Here is a 13,255-nt window from a genome sequence, read left to right as displayed (position 1 = left end):
TCGCAAAATTGGTGGAGCTATAGAGAATGAGTTAATGACACTCTGTGTGACAAATTTCATAGTTTTCTTGCAAGCGGTTCTATGGGCTGCCATAGATTAAAGAGCGGAAGAAGCATGAGAAAAAGGAGGAGGAATAATAAAAAGATGACACACCTTGTTTGTCCCCTAATTATTGCAGTGTTCATGCTTTCCTTTAATTTAGTCTTGCCAGCAAAATTATCTAAAATATATAACCATTCAATTTATCTTGTCCTACTTTCTAATGAAGAAAAATACTTTGTAAAGGTAATATGTAAAGGTTTTGTTGAGGCCTTTCCACAACATGCTGTGTGGTTCCTAGTGAGAGAGAGAGAAAGAGAGAGAGAGAGAAGCAGACAGAAAGAGAGAGATGTTGAAAGGAAACTCCCACACACTGCAGAGGTTGAGCCCACAATAGAGAGAGGATGACATTTCTACACGCTACAGTAGCTAGACAGAAGCTAGGGACTGATATTGCCAGAAAAAGTGAGAGACCTAAAGAAGTACGAAATTCTTAATAATTAACCCAAATTAAATACGCATGCCCTCATCTGTACTTTGGGTGCATTTCATTAAATTCCTCCAGAATGTACAGTTATTTATTTAAAGGTGAAGTATGTCATTTCCAACCTGTTCTCATGGAAATAAATGTTACGAGGTGGCCATTTCTCATGAATTCGCACAATGTAAGTCAAACAAAAACGTACGATTATTAGAAAAAAGGAAGCAAGAAGATCCACTTCTAACCCCGCCCCTAATCATACTAATATATAATAATAATATTGTATATACAATAATACTATTGTATGAATTTATATGAATCAGCCACATTTGCCAAAACATAAAATAGTTATGAATTGCTTTGAGGTTGCGTTGGTAATTTCTGCACCAATAGCATCACCAAACGAAATTGTAAAAATCAAGATTGTTTTTCTTAACTCCCCTTACCTGCCATTGGTCAAACTAGCAGACAGTCCCGCCCCAATCTCATGCCATTGGTTGAGCCAGTGCTGCTGTTGCTATGATGTTCAAACAAACAGCAAAAGATTTGATATAGCAACAGACACAGGATATGCATCCCAAATCACAAAACTGCCTGAGTAGGTACTACATTTAATGAAGAACATACTTTGTGACCATTACAGAAGTATGAATGTGTAGTAGGAATGACTTCTAGAGACATACAAAATCCCCCATGTTGTGATTGTTATGTGATATAGTAGGTCATCTGGGTACTTTTCACCTACACATATTTTTTTAAAGGTTTTGAAAATTGATCCCCAGCTTTATATAGATCCTTAACTAATGTTGTGGTATGTATCTGGTTGTGTGTGAAAGGATTCAGATGCAGATAGTGTGTTTTCATGTGTGTGTCAGGGTGTGTCAGGACTACAGCACTGCAGCAACGGCAGAAACACCCCCCCCCCCCCCTCTCTCTGTATGTGTGTGAATATCTGGACTCTGAACTATTAGCACTGACCACACCTTTTTCCTAGATCTACATTACATGCTCATTCACATGAACTAGCATTTTTATGACACCTGATCTTTTTATTTGACCTCATTCATCATCAAAATAAAATTTATTAGTGTTTCATGCACTGAGACCTGTTAATATAGAAATGCACAGACAGATCAAACACACTAAAGCATGTAAAGCATGCATGAGGAGTATATCTGGCATTGCACTTGGATAGACTAGGGTGTTGTGGTTAAATGCTATTTTCATTTCAGCTAGCACATGTTGGAATTAGCATGTGGTTGAATGGTCACATGGATTGTTTTGTTGATTATTACCTACCATGCACATTAAACATCTTAATTAATATTTCATGTTTTCTTAGAATCTCACAAAAACTGTTAAGAAACGTCCAGGTCAAATATCACCCCCAAATCAAAGAAATAGATAAGATGTCATAAGTTTTGCCATACAGTCAAATAATCTATTTATGTATTTCCATTCATTGGTTTTTTTTTTTTTAACAATGAATGGACATTTTTTAATGTTAAATGTATATGCTATATGATATAGGCATATATATATATATATATATATATATATATATATATATATATATATTCCTGAAATTCAATCACATTGCATTAAGTGAAACTAAAGCATTTCGTAATATTTTACTGGTTCACCAAATATACCTGCAAAACCATATTTCCAAAATTAAAAAAAAAAAGAAAAAAAAAATGTGTTGATGGGGATGGAAAAGACCAGCACACTCTTGTAATTCCAGTTTGCATGTTCTGGTTTATGATGTCTTCACTCTTCCAGGATAAATACATCCATTACTGCTCCTCATGCTATATTCACTTCCCGTATGAATGCCCCTGGAATCCCGCTCTTAGGGCAACACTGCTTCAAGCTCTGTGACATTTCCTTTCTGTTCTTTCTCAGTCTCTCTTTTACATAACTACTGCCAGTTTATCCACAGTTTATTTGTGTTTCTGTTATTACAAATGTCATATAGCTCATAATCAGACACAGGAGAGACAGCGGGAAACTTGGCAATGACCTCCTGCACGATCAGCCATTTGTTTAGAGATCTGAGCTGCACTTCATTTCTGTTTCACAAAGCACTTGATATATGAGCAAAACAACAGTTCATTTTTTAGAGTTGTATTTACTGATGTGAATGGAAATCTGGTTGCTAGAGCACTGCCATTTCCATCAATATCCACATGTTTTTCTATTGCCTTTTTGCTTCAATGCAGTAAAGATGCGATAGATTGGATTTTGATATCTGTTCTTTTTCGAGAACCTATTTCTCCCTCTTGAAAATTGGAAGTGTCAGCATATGGTGTTATTGTTTTCTCTCGATCAGTCAGGGTTTGTGAAGTAGACGATCTGATTGTTATTTCTCTCTTTTACAGACTGACAGTAATGCCAGTTACCTCAGAGCGGCCCGGGCTGGAAACATTGAGAAAGCCCTCGAATACATAAAGTCAGGCGTGGACATCAACATCTGCAACCAGGTCATTAATCTTACTTTTTTTTTTTTTTTTTTTTGTAAAATTAACATTTGAATTTGAAATTTGACATCATAAATATGATTGTAGGCACTGTACACTACAATTTAAAAGTTTGGGGTCAATAAGAAATTCAATAAATTAATACTGTTATTCGGCAAGGATGCTTTAAATTGATCAAAATTGAAAGTAAAGACATTTATAATGTTACAGAACAAATTATATCTCAAATAAATGGTTCTTCTTTGAACATCTAGTCATCAAAGAAAAGGTTTACACAAAAATATTAAGCATTACAACTATTAATAATGATAAATGTCTCAAATTATCATATTAGTATGATTTCTGAAGGATCATGTGACACTGAAGACTGGGCTAATGATGCTGAAAAATCAGTTTTCTTAATACAATTTTATTTTATTTTTAATGATCAAGTCAAGTCAAGTCTTGGAATTCATTTTAATGATTTGGCTCACTCAGGACAATACAAGACAGCATTGGACAGAAAAAATAAAAATAACAACACATCATCATACTTGGGTGGCTATAATAAATATATATTATATAATATATATATACAGTATATAATATATATATATATATATATATATATATATGAAGAGTTCAGATGCAAAAGCCTCTAAGTGCCATTTGAAATTTTCTTCTAGAATGTACATTTTTATCAAGTTTGTATATTTAAGTTCAGTGATTTCACTTAAATGGCAATGATAATTACCTATTAATTGTTATTTAAGTGAAATTACTGAACTTAAATATACAAGTTTGATAAAAATCATCATTAAAGAAGAAAATTTCAAATGGCATTTAGAGGCTTTTGCATCTGAACTCTTCATATATATATATATATATATATATATATATATATAATAAATCAGATAAAATGCTAATGCATTTGGTGATACTGAAGAGAAGGTCGTAATTATGTAGAGCAGATAACGATTGTTGGTGTGAATTAAGGGATCTCACAGCCTGTGGGTAAGTGCTATTTGAAAAACGTGTGGTTCTGGATCTGATGCTTCATAGCCTCCTACCTGAAGGTAAAAGGGTTAAAAGGGAATTAGTGGGATGCAACCTTAAAGAATCTTTAAGTATTTTCAGTCCAGTTTTATGTAGACGGGTGTAAATGTCACCGATCTTAGAGAGGTCCAACCCAATTATTCTTGACGCTGTCCTAACTACCCTATTCAGCGCTTATTTATCCTCAAAACTAGGAGTGAAGCTTTCAAGACTTTCCAAAGTTGTGTTGCCCTTATTTTTAATGTCATTAACCATTAAATGACATATTCTGTCTCTGATATACCTCATATTGATCCTAAATCCTGTACATAAACAGCATACAAATATATGTTTCTCTGGATGCAGAATGGCTTGAACGCTCTTCATCTAGCATCTAAAGAAGGCCATGTGGAGGTTGTGGCTGAGCTTCTTAAACTTGGTGCCACTGTGGATGCATCAACAAAGGTAACACCCACATCACCAGATCTGATACTATAACACACAACTAAAAATGTCAGCACTAGTGTAGAAGGCTGAGCATATGAATTAAAGATGACAAGTGTGTTACTCAGCTGACTTCATGACTTCATAGACATTACTTTGCTGCATCAGCAAGTCTTTAAAATCACTGTTGCCTGATGTTCAGGTTGACTTTGAGCCTCTATAGACCATTTCACAAGATGTAAACAACACTGGTCCAGTAGCACTTCCTGTTTCAGTCTGCAACTGTTTTCTTTATTTCACATGTAAAGAAAACATCTTAAAGATGTTTGTTTAACTTTTTGATTCAGTTTTAAATGTTCTGTTGGTTGTATTTTATCCCAGCTTTTTTGTAGTGTTAAAAAACTGAAACAGGAAGTGCTTCTGGACCAGTGTTGTTTACATCTTGTGAAATGGTCTATATGTAAGGGATCTTCAAAAGGAATATTTCTGTAGATGTTTTTTGAATTTGTATTCTTTAAAGTGTTATTACGTACTGTAACAGGGACAGGAATAGTGACGAAGCTTTCCAAAAGATAGCTGGTCTATGAAAAAACATTGGGTCACTGTTAACACCGAGTCAACCTGCTCTGTTGTGTTCTTCTGATTCTAGAAAGGAAACACTGCTCTGCACATAGCATCACTCGCTGGACAGTTGGATGTTGTTAAGGAACTCGTGACCAATGGAGCAAATATCAACTCCCAGTCTCAGGTACAGTCAGCATTTGACATGTGATGAGTGGCCTATAAGTTTCAAACACTTGGCCAATCCATTGTAAGCTTGTGATTGTGTTACTATGCTGTAGTCTTGTGTAGCCAGGCATTCAGACTGAAGGCAGAAGGTCTGGAGATTTTATTGGTCAAGGGGCCTTCTGACTAACATTTAAAGCAACAAATCACAGTTTGTTTTGTTCAGCAGAATGTTTAGGGGTGTAAATAAATCATTCAGCAGCAGAAACTTTTACAGCAGCAATGTCGCATGAGACAATTAAAAAAAAAAAGTTGAATAGCTTAATTTTCCAACAAAATCATTACAGAATATTTGAAAAATGTTAGCAGATTCTATCTGGGCCTGCTAATAACTATGCTACCATAACATTAGCATCACCAAAAAATGAAACGTTTGAAAAGAAAACAAAAAATAGCCAACTACATTCACTGTAAAAAAAATATTGATGCATGGTTTAACTTAAAAAAGTAAGTAACCTGGTTGCCTTAAAATTTTAAGTTCATTGAACTGGAAAAAGTGAGTTGATACAATGAAGGAGGATGATTTAATAATCAGAAACTCAAAATTATATGTTATCTGAACTAAATAAATTATTTAAGTTGATTTGACAAAAGAAAAAATGTGATTACTACACTGTAAAATAATATTGTTGGTTTAACTTAAAAAAGTAAGTAACCTGGGTTGCCTTAAAATTTTAAGTTGATTGAACTGGAAACAGTGAGTTAATACAATGAAGGAGATTAATTTAATCATCAGAAACTCAAAATAATAAGTTATCTCAACTAAATAAATTATTATAAAGTTGATTTGACAAAAGAAAATATGTTGTGCTAACAAATCTTGAAAATATTTTTTACAGTGTTAAAGTTAAAGGAGGAATACCTTTTTATATCATAACTTATTCAGATTTCATAATTTATAAAAAAAAAAAAAAAACAGATGAGGAGTTTTGAATGATTGCACCAGTGTAAGGGTGACCTGCAATAATAATAACTACACCATTCACACAACTGACTTTGACTAACTTGTTAAGGCAAGATTGTCTACAAACTGTTGTTTATCATTATCAATCCCAGTGCTTGATCTGAAGGAGAGAATCAATCAGATCAATTATGCTAATAATGCAACATGCTCTAGCAATGCGTTGTATTATGAATTTTAAGTGAAGCAAGTTCCCAGTTTGTGCTCAAATAGCTGAAATAGAATTTAGAAGTGCTGCATTAAATATAACCTACTTCTGTCTCCATTTTTAAGGAGACACTGTTGGGATTTGAGAGCTGGTATGTGCGATAGTTTTATGTGCATTTTTGCCTCGTCACTGAAACTACCCTCAGGGAGTCCAAAATTAAACACATGGACACGTGAGAGAGAGAGTAGAGAGACAGAATTTGTTTTATCTCAGGAACTTATCACAAGTGCAGCCTGGTTCTGCTTTCTCACTCTGCAGTGCTTAAAATAGGTACACTTTATGAATGAGGAGGCTGATCGTGAATTGCTAAAGGTTTACAAGGAGTTTTCTACAGGGGGTTGCTAGAACTGTATATTGTAGGGTATTAGTTTTGCAGTATGTTTATAGACCATTTTGCAAGATGTAAACAACACTGGTCCAGAAACACTTCCGTTTGTAACTGTTTTCTTTATTTCACATGTAAAGAAATAATCTTAAAGATGTTTGTTTAACTTTTTGATTCAGTTTTATGTGTTCTGTTGGTTGTATTTTATCCCAGCTTTTATGTAGTGTTAAAAAAACTGAAACAGGAAGTGCTTCTGGACCAGTTTTGTTTACATCTTGCAAAATGGTCTATATGTGCACCCCGCATTTATAAGTATTCTCATAAAGTATCTTCTTGTTTTATGGCTGATTGAAGATTACATAGTACATTGCCGCCACCTATCACCAAAATGGACAAATTGACACTCTACCTACAGTATAATCCCCCTTAATTCGTATACCCACCTAGAGGATACCCATCCAGCGACTTAGTTGTTAGCTTCTCCGATTCCTGCCCCCATGAAGGAGAAAAACACATTTGTAAGCATTAGCAAGCCAGTTATCTTTTTTATTTGACTATGTTGTGTTAATGCTAATACCCAGGCCTACACTAAATACCAGATTATTAGAAGATTAAAAAACACAACAAAACAGAAGATTCTGTCTGGGCCTGCTAATAAAAATGTTAGCTAATCTTGTTTGCTAATTTATGGTTAGCTAGATGACCAACATTTCCCAAAAACCAAATGTTTGGACATGTAAATATTATTTATCTAGTATACATTGATTTAACATAGTATGTAGGATTGTCTACTACTGAAGTTATTAAGCTAACATGTTTAACATGCTAAAGTTAACATGCTAACATGTTTAAGCTACAGATTTACATAGCTCTGATTTTATGGACCGTGCTTGAAAAACACTTCATTACCTAGAATGCCTCAAATGTTGAGTTTTTTTAGACATTTTGAAACATTTGTGTTTGAATTTATTGACGGTGTGACTGTAACTGGATTTCCTCTTCCTTTCATTCCAATTCAACTGCCTGCGGTTATGGCCAATTCAATTGAAAAGAGGGCAGTTGTTAAATTCTAAAGTTCACACAACACTGTTATCAAAATAATGACAAGACATATTGCACATTTGAGGTTTAATTTTATTTCAAATAAGATTCTAAATCAGTGCTGTACAATCCTCCAGATGAGGCGACTATATGTGCCGTGGTTTTATCTTGGATTTGAATCATGGATAAACGTAAACATTACTAAGTATGTATGCTCTTGTTCCTGCTACAGAATGGCTTCACGCCACTTTACATGGCTGCCCAGGAGAACCACCTGGACGTCGTCAAATTCCTCCTGGATAACGGATCCAGTCAGAGTATCGCCACAGAGGTGAGCAAAACCTTCTGTTCCTATCGATTCATCACTTACCTCACTGCAATTCCCAGCACTGTATATGAAGCATCATACTTATATAGGTCCGTCTAGTGATGATACATATAAAACCCGACTCAGAATACCCAGTGACCTTGCTGTCCTTTCCAAGGCAGCAGGCAGACACTAGTTGCGCAGTGAGGGTATTGAATGCCCGGCTTGAAGTGTGTGTGTGTGCGCCTGCATGACAGAGCAGGGTGCCAGACGTCACTGTCCTTGAGAATGTACCAGGCCCTTGTGTCTCTCAGATAGTGATTACGCTTCAAAGAACACTTTCATGTTTGAAGAGCTGTTTGCATGTTAATGATCCATGTTGGTGAGAATGAAGGTCTGTCTGAAATTCAGACTTGGAACACAAAAAGATGTATTACAGCATTTTGATGTCAAGCTGCTCTTTTAGAATTATTAACTATTTTTATATTTGCTTTTAATTATTTTGTCTATTTTTTTTAAAGTGTGCTTATAAAATCATATATTCATATACTGTGTCATTTTTTTTCTCACTATATGATTGATATTTTATATTCTTGTATGAATATTTTCTTTTTATTTAGGTTTTTGTTGATATAATTCACTACAGTTTAATTAATTTAGAAACAGCTCAACAATGCAATTTTTTAGTAAAGGTTTCCACACAAGAGAGATTCTGTCTGATCCCAGATTCTGATATTATGATACAACACAATGTATTGAATCATGGACTGCATGACGATGTGTATTGTATTGTGAGGTTTTTGTCAATACTCAGCCCTATTATTCACCAAGTCAGAAATAATTGATGAAGAACTGTAGAAATATAATGGGCACACACAAGGAGTCTCGAGTCAGTCATTGCGCTTATAATGTACCATGACTACTATGCAGAACAAAATTCTATTTTGTTTTATAGAACTCATTTCTATGAATTTTCAGTTTCAGTTGCAACATTTTGCATGTTCATGGATCTAAAGACATTCTCAAGATATTCATACTTAAAACTATGTTGAATTACTTCTTTACACCACCAAGTTCTCTGCTGGTACGACTGTAGTTAAGAACATGATAATGATGCTTTTAATGAAGTCAAACTACCTCAGCTGTGCTGCTATAGTAAATAATCAACATCTATGTACGTCTGTCCAAGGGGTAGCAAACCCTTTTCCTGGAGTTTAGCATCTTGCTGAGTTTAGCTCCAACCTAGTCCAACACACATAACTAATGTGTTCAGGATTAATTGAAAATAAAAGGTAAGTGTGTTTGAGCAAGGTTGGAGCTGAAATTTACAGGATGGTAGCCCTCCATGAGCTGAGTTGGCTACCTCTGGTCAGGGCTTGGGCAACACTGGACCTCAAGATCCACTTTCCTGCAGAGTTTGATTCTAGTAAGTTTAATTGTAACTCAGGGATGGGCAACTCTGGCCCTCTAGAGCCCTATTCGGATTGGATTAGTATTACAAGGGTTGATTGAGTAATGCAATTTTACCACAGGACTTTTGTAATATTAATGGGCAATTCGCACGGGATACGGAATTTCAGTGAAACTAGCAGAAGTGGGAGGGGTAACTTGATTTATGTACCGCTGTCACCTCCCTGACGTCATGCACGTATTACGTTCCGTTCTGATATCACTTGCCCACACACACACATATATCTATTATAGACCATTTTGCAAAATGTAAACAACACTGGTCCAGAAGCACTTCCTGTTTCAGTTTTTTAACATTACATAAAAACTGGGATAAAATATAACCAACAGAACATGTAAAACTGAATCAAAAAGTTAAACAAACATCTTTAAGATGTTTTCTTTGCATGTGAAATAAAGAAAATAGTTACAAACTGAAACAGGAAGTGTTTCTGGACCAGTGTTGTTTACATCTTGTAAAATGGTCTAAATATAACTATATAACAGTTAGGTCCAATTGAATGATTTATTCATTAAGTTAATTCAATTCTGATTGGATTACAGTATGTTGGTAATAGGCACTTACCCAAAGCTAAAAGAAGTTGTGTGCCTCTAACAAGTGCTTTCGGTCTTTTTGATACGTGGAAACATCATCTAGAACACAACTGAATGCTTTTCATACTGAAGTGCCTCCATACTAAAACGCGGAAAACTACTCTTAAACAGGAAATGACCGAATTTACTGTACAGCAGGTCTATTCGCACGGGATTACTATCTTAGGTCCACTTTCCTGCAGAGCTTAGCTCCAACCCTAATCAAACATATCTGAACGAGCTAATCTAGGTCTAAGGTCTATGATTACTAGATAGCTACAGGCTGATGAGTTTGATCTGGGCTGGTGAAAAGCTCTGATGGAAAGTGGACCTAGAGGACAAGAGTTGCCCATCCCTTAGTTAGAATCAAGATATCTCAAGTTTCTGTCATGTCATGAGCAGTGTTGGGTGTGAGTAATTAGTTACTGTAATTTAATTACTTTTCCTTTGAAAATGTAAAGTAAGGGATTGCTTTCATTTATCTGTAATTGAGGTAAATACTGTGTGTAGATCAATCCGATCTCACAGCAATTCGTATGCATTTTATGAGGTGTCTAAATTGTACGATCGCACTCGTACAAATTCGTATGAATTATTGTAAAATTTGTATGAAAAAAGTGTGAAATGTCATGAGATCAGACATAAAACAATAGTGGGGTTAACATCAAAATGTATTGTCTGCTGTTAAAAAGTATGTTTTTATAATGTAACCTTCTCCACCCTGGTCAGTTTAAGGATAATTCATGCAATTTTACAGTATTTATTTGATTTATTTATCCTTGTATTATTCAGCTGGTTGAGATAGATATGGGATAGATATTGAAAGTAATTAGTAATTAAAAGTAATTAATTACTTTTTAGAGAGAGTAATTAGTACAGTAATCTAATTACACTGTTGAAGAGGTAATTAGTAACTAGTAATTAATTACTTTTTTAAAGTAACTTACCCAACACTGGTCATGAGTACTTATAACATGTCCGTGAACAAAATAATGAAAGTGCATCTACTGTGGCTGCAGATATGCTATTTTTTTGCTCAGACCACATATTTTTTTGGGATATTTATCTTGTAGAACAGGGGTGTCCAACCCTGCTCATGGTGGACCACCTTCCAGCAGAGTTTAGCTGAAGTCCGCAGGAAAGTGACTTTCTGGAGCACGATTTGACACCCCTGTTTTAGGACTTTTTTCTTACCATCAATGATATTGATGTTGCTACCCTTGCCCACCCCTGTTAAAGAGCATGCTGAATCATTTCCAATGTTAAAATTTCCTCTGCAAGATTATTGCCTATGATGTTGTAAAGTTGTTGATAAAGAGAGTTGTACCTAGTGTACCTTTAAGATTTATATCTCTTTGGGCTACTCAAGTATTCTTGTTGTGTGTTTGTAGGATGGTTTTACTCCACTGGCCGTAGCTCTTCAACAAGGTCATGATCAGGTGGTATCTCTGCTCCTGGAGAACGACACCAAGGGGAAGGTGCGACTACCCGCCCTGCATATCGCTGCCCGTAAAGACGACACCAAAGCAGCAGCGTTGCTTCTGCAGAATGACCACAATGCAGATGTTGAATCCAAGGTACCTCCATCAATATTCAACCAAGTCTTTCCGTCAGTTTACATTTAGAACTTGATGGTGCTTTCCATTCAAACACATAGGATGATTGTCATATTTCGGAATAAAAAAATACACGTCTAAGCAGACTTTGTGGTGGCTAACGTAATTCAATGGTGCATGAATGATTCATCAATGAATTTTCAATCGTCTTCAATCACAAGTCAGTTTAAAGAAAATCCCAAACAGTTAAACCGTAGACTTCTGAGGATGCACCATCCAGTTAAGCCCTTTGTGGTGTCGTGTGATGTGTGGTTTGTTGCTCTCCCTCACCATGTAGCCACTGTACAGCTTGGTGCGCCCATTGTGACTTTGTGAACACTAATCAGACCATTCTCTCTCCTCCCGCTCTGGTGGTCTCTCTAGATGATGGTGAATAGAACGACAGAGGTATACACTTACAAACGCTACACACCTCACAAAGCGCCCACATCACACTGCTGCTGTTGCTGCCGCCCCATCCCCTCCTGCCCCTGCTCATTGCTTTTTTGTCTCAGTAAAATGGCACTTCTATTACTAACGGGCAACAGAAATCTAGCATGGAGGGGAAACGTTCTGGTTAACCGGTCGACGTCTGCAGCTGAGAGAACTACTTGTATCATAAAAAATGTTTTTCAATAAAAGGAGGGTTTTTGACAGATGGAATAGCTCTTTTTGAACACTCTTGACATTTTATATCTGTTGCACCTGATAGTCCTGCCCAAGAAACCAACCTTCCATTGACCTCATTGTTTCTGTATGTTAAATAAGGATAGTTTGCCCCAGCAACAACGAAAAACCAGCTACCTGCTTAAAAGACAAGCTTAGACCAGTATGAATGTCTATTCTGATCCAATTGGTTTATGCCAGTTTAGTTTTGGTCTTATTAATAAACTAGAAAAGTCAAGTAGTTACTTATCTAGTAACGCTATTGGATCAAGGTAGCGTTAGTTGTTGATCCAAAACACAACGTTTTCTGCTCGGTCTGCACAGTTAAAACTGTGGAATATTGATTGGAATATGTCTGAAATTGCATGATGCTTCAAATTCTTTAAATTATAAACCTAATTGCCCTTTTAGATCAAAACGTAGATATCTAGTACTGTCCTGTAGGGCTGGGTAATAAATATCGATTTCTCAATATGAATCGATTCTCATTTTTACGAACCGATATCGATTCTTAAATCTCAAGAATCGATTAGTCATCCTGTTTCATTCTATCGCGGCTGCGCGCATCCAAAAAAAATCGCAATAATCTTTGTCCTTTGTTACTATTGATATGAAACAGAGTCTCAATTTTCAAATTACGTCCTTTTTCTTTAGAAATTCAAAAACATAAATAACGTTTTGGCGTGAGATCGCTCTGGCAGCAGCGCTGATCTCTCTTCCGGCTTAATAATACCAGTCACAGTGCGAAATAAACATGAAATGAGCATCTGAAAGTGTGTTAAAAGATAGAGTACAACTTATCGAAATCCGTATCATGTCACATTGATCCGCTCAATCAGCGTTTCAACCGTGGAAAGACGTCAGT

At 35.7% G+C, this 13,255-nt stretch overlaps 1 protein-coding gene across 47 annotated transcripts in view; it reads left to right on the top strand.

Annotated features, from left to right (window-relative positions):
- The window catches only part of ank3b (ankyrin 3b), a 205,528-nt gene that overhangs the window by 112,222 nt on the left and 80,051 nt on the right, over positions 1–13,255 (top strand). For 37 of the 47 annotated variants that reach the window (XM_089121997.1, XM_089121993.1, XM_089122007.1 and 34 more), the window contains exons 2-7: positions 2,902–3,003; positions 4,381–4,479; positions 5,108–5,206; positions 8,012–8,110; positions 11,521–11,706; positions 12,109–12,132. In XM_089121997.1, coding sequence (XP_088978123.1) covers positions 2,902–3,003; positions 4,381–4,479; positions 5,108–5,206; positions 8,012–8,110; positions 11,521–11,706; positions 12,109–12,132 — 609 coding nt within the window. The remainder of the gene's footprint in view (positions 1–2,901; positions 3,004–4,380; positions 4,480–5,107; positions 5,207–8,011; positions 8,111–11,520; positions 11,707–12,108; positions 12,133–13,255) is intronic. The other 10 variants (XM_089122000.1, XM_089122003.1, XM_089121998.1 and 7 more) reach the window with 1 other exon arrangement.

Source organism: Pimephales promelas, chromosome 17 (assembly GCF_988280905.1).
Source record: "Pimephales promelas chromosome 17, fPimPro1.hap1.1, whole genome shotgun sequence".
Classification (NCBI taxonomy): Eukaryota; Metazoa; Chordata; class Actinopteri; order Cypriniformes; family Leuciscidae; genus Pimephales; species Pimephales promelas.
This window is presented reverse-complemented; position numbering and strand designations above follow the sequence as displayed.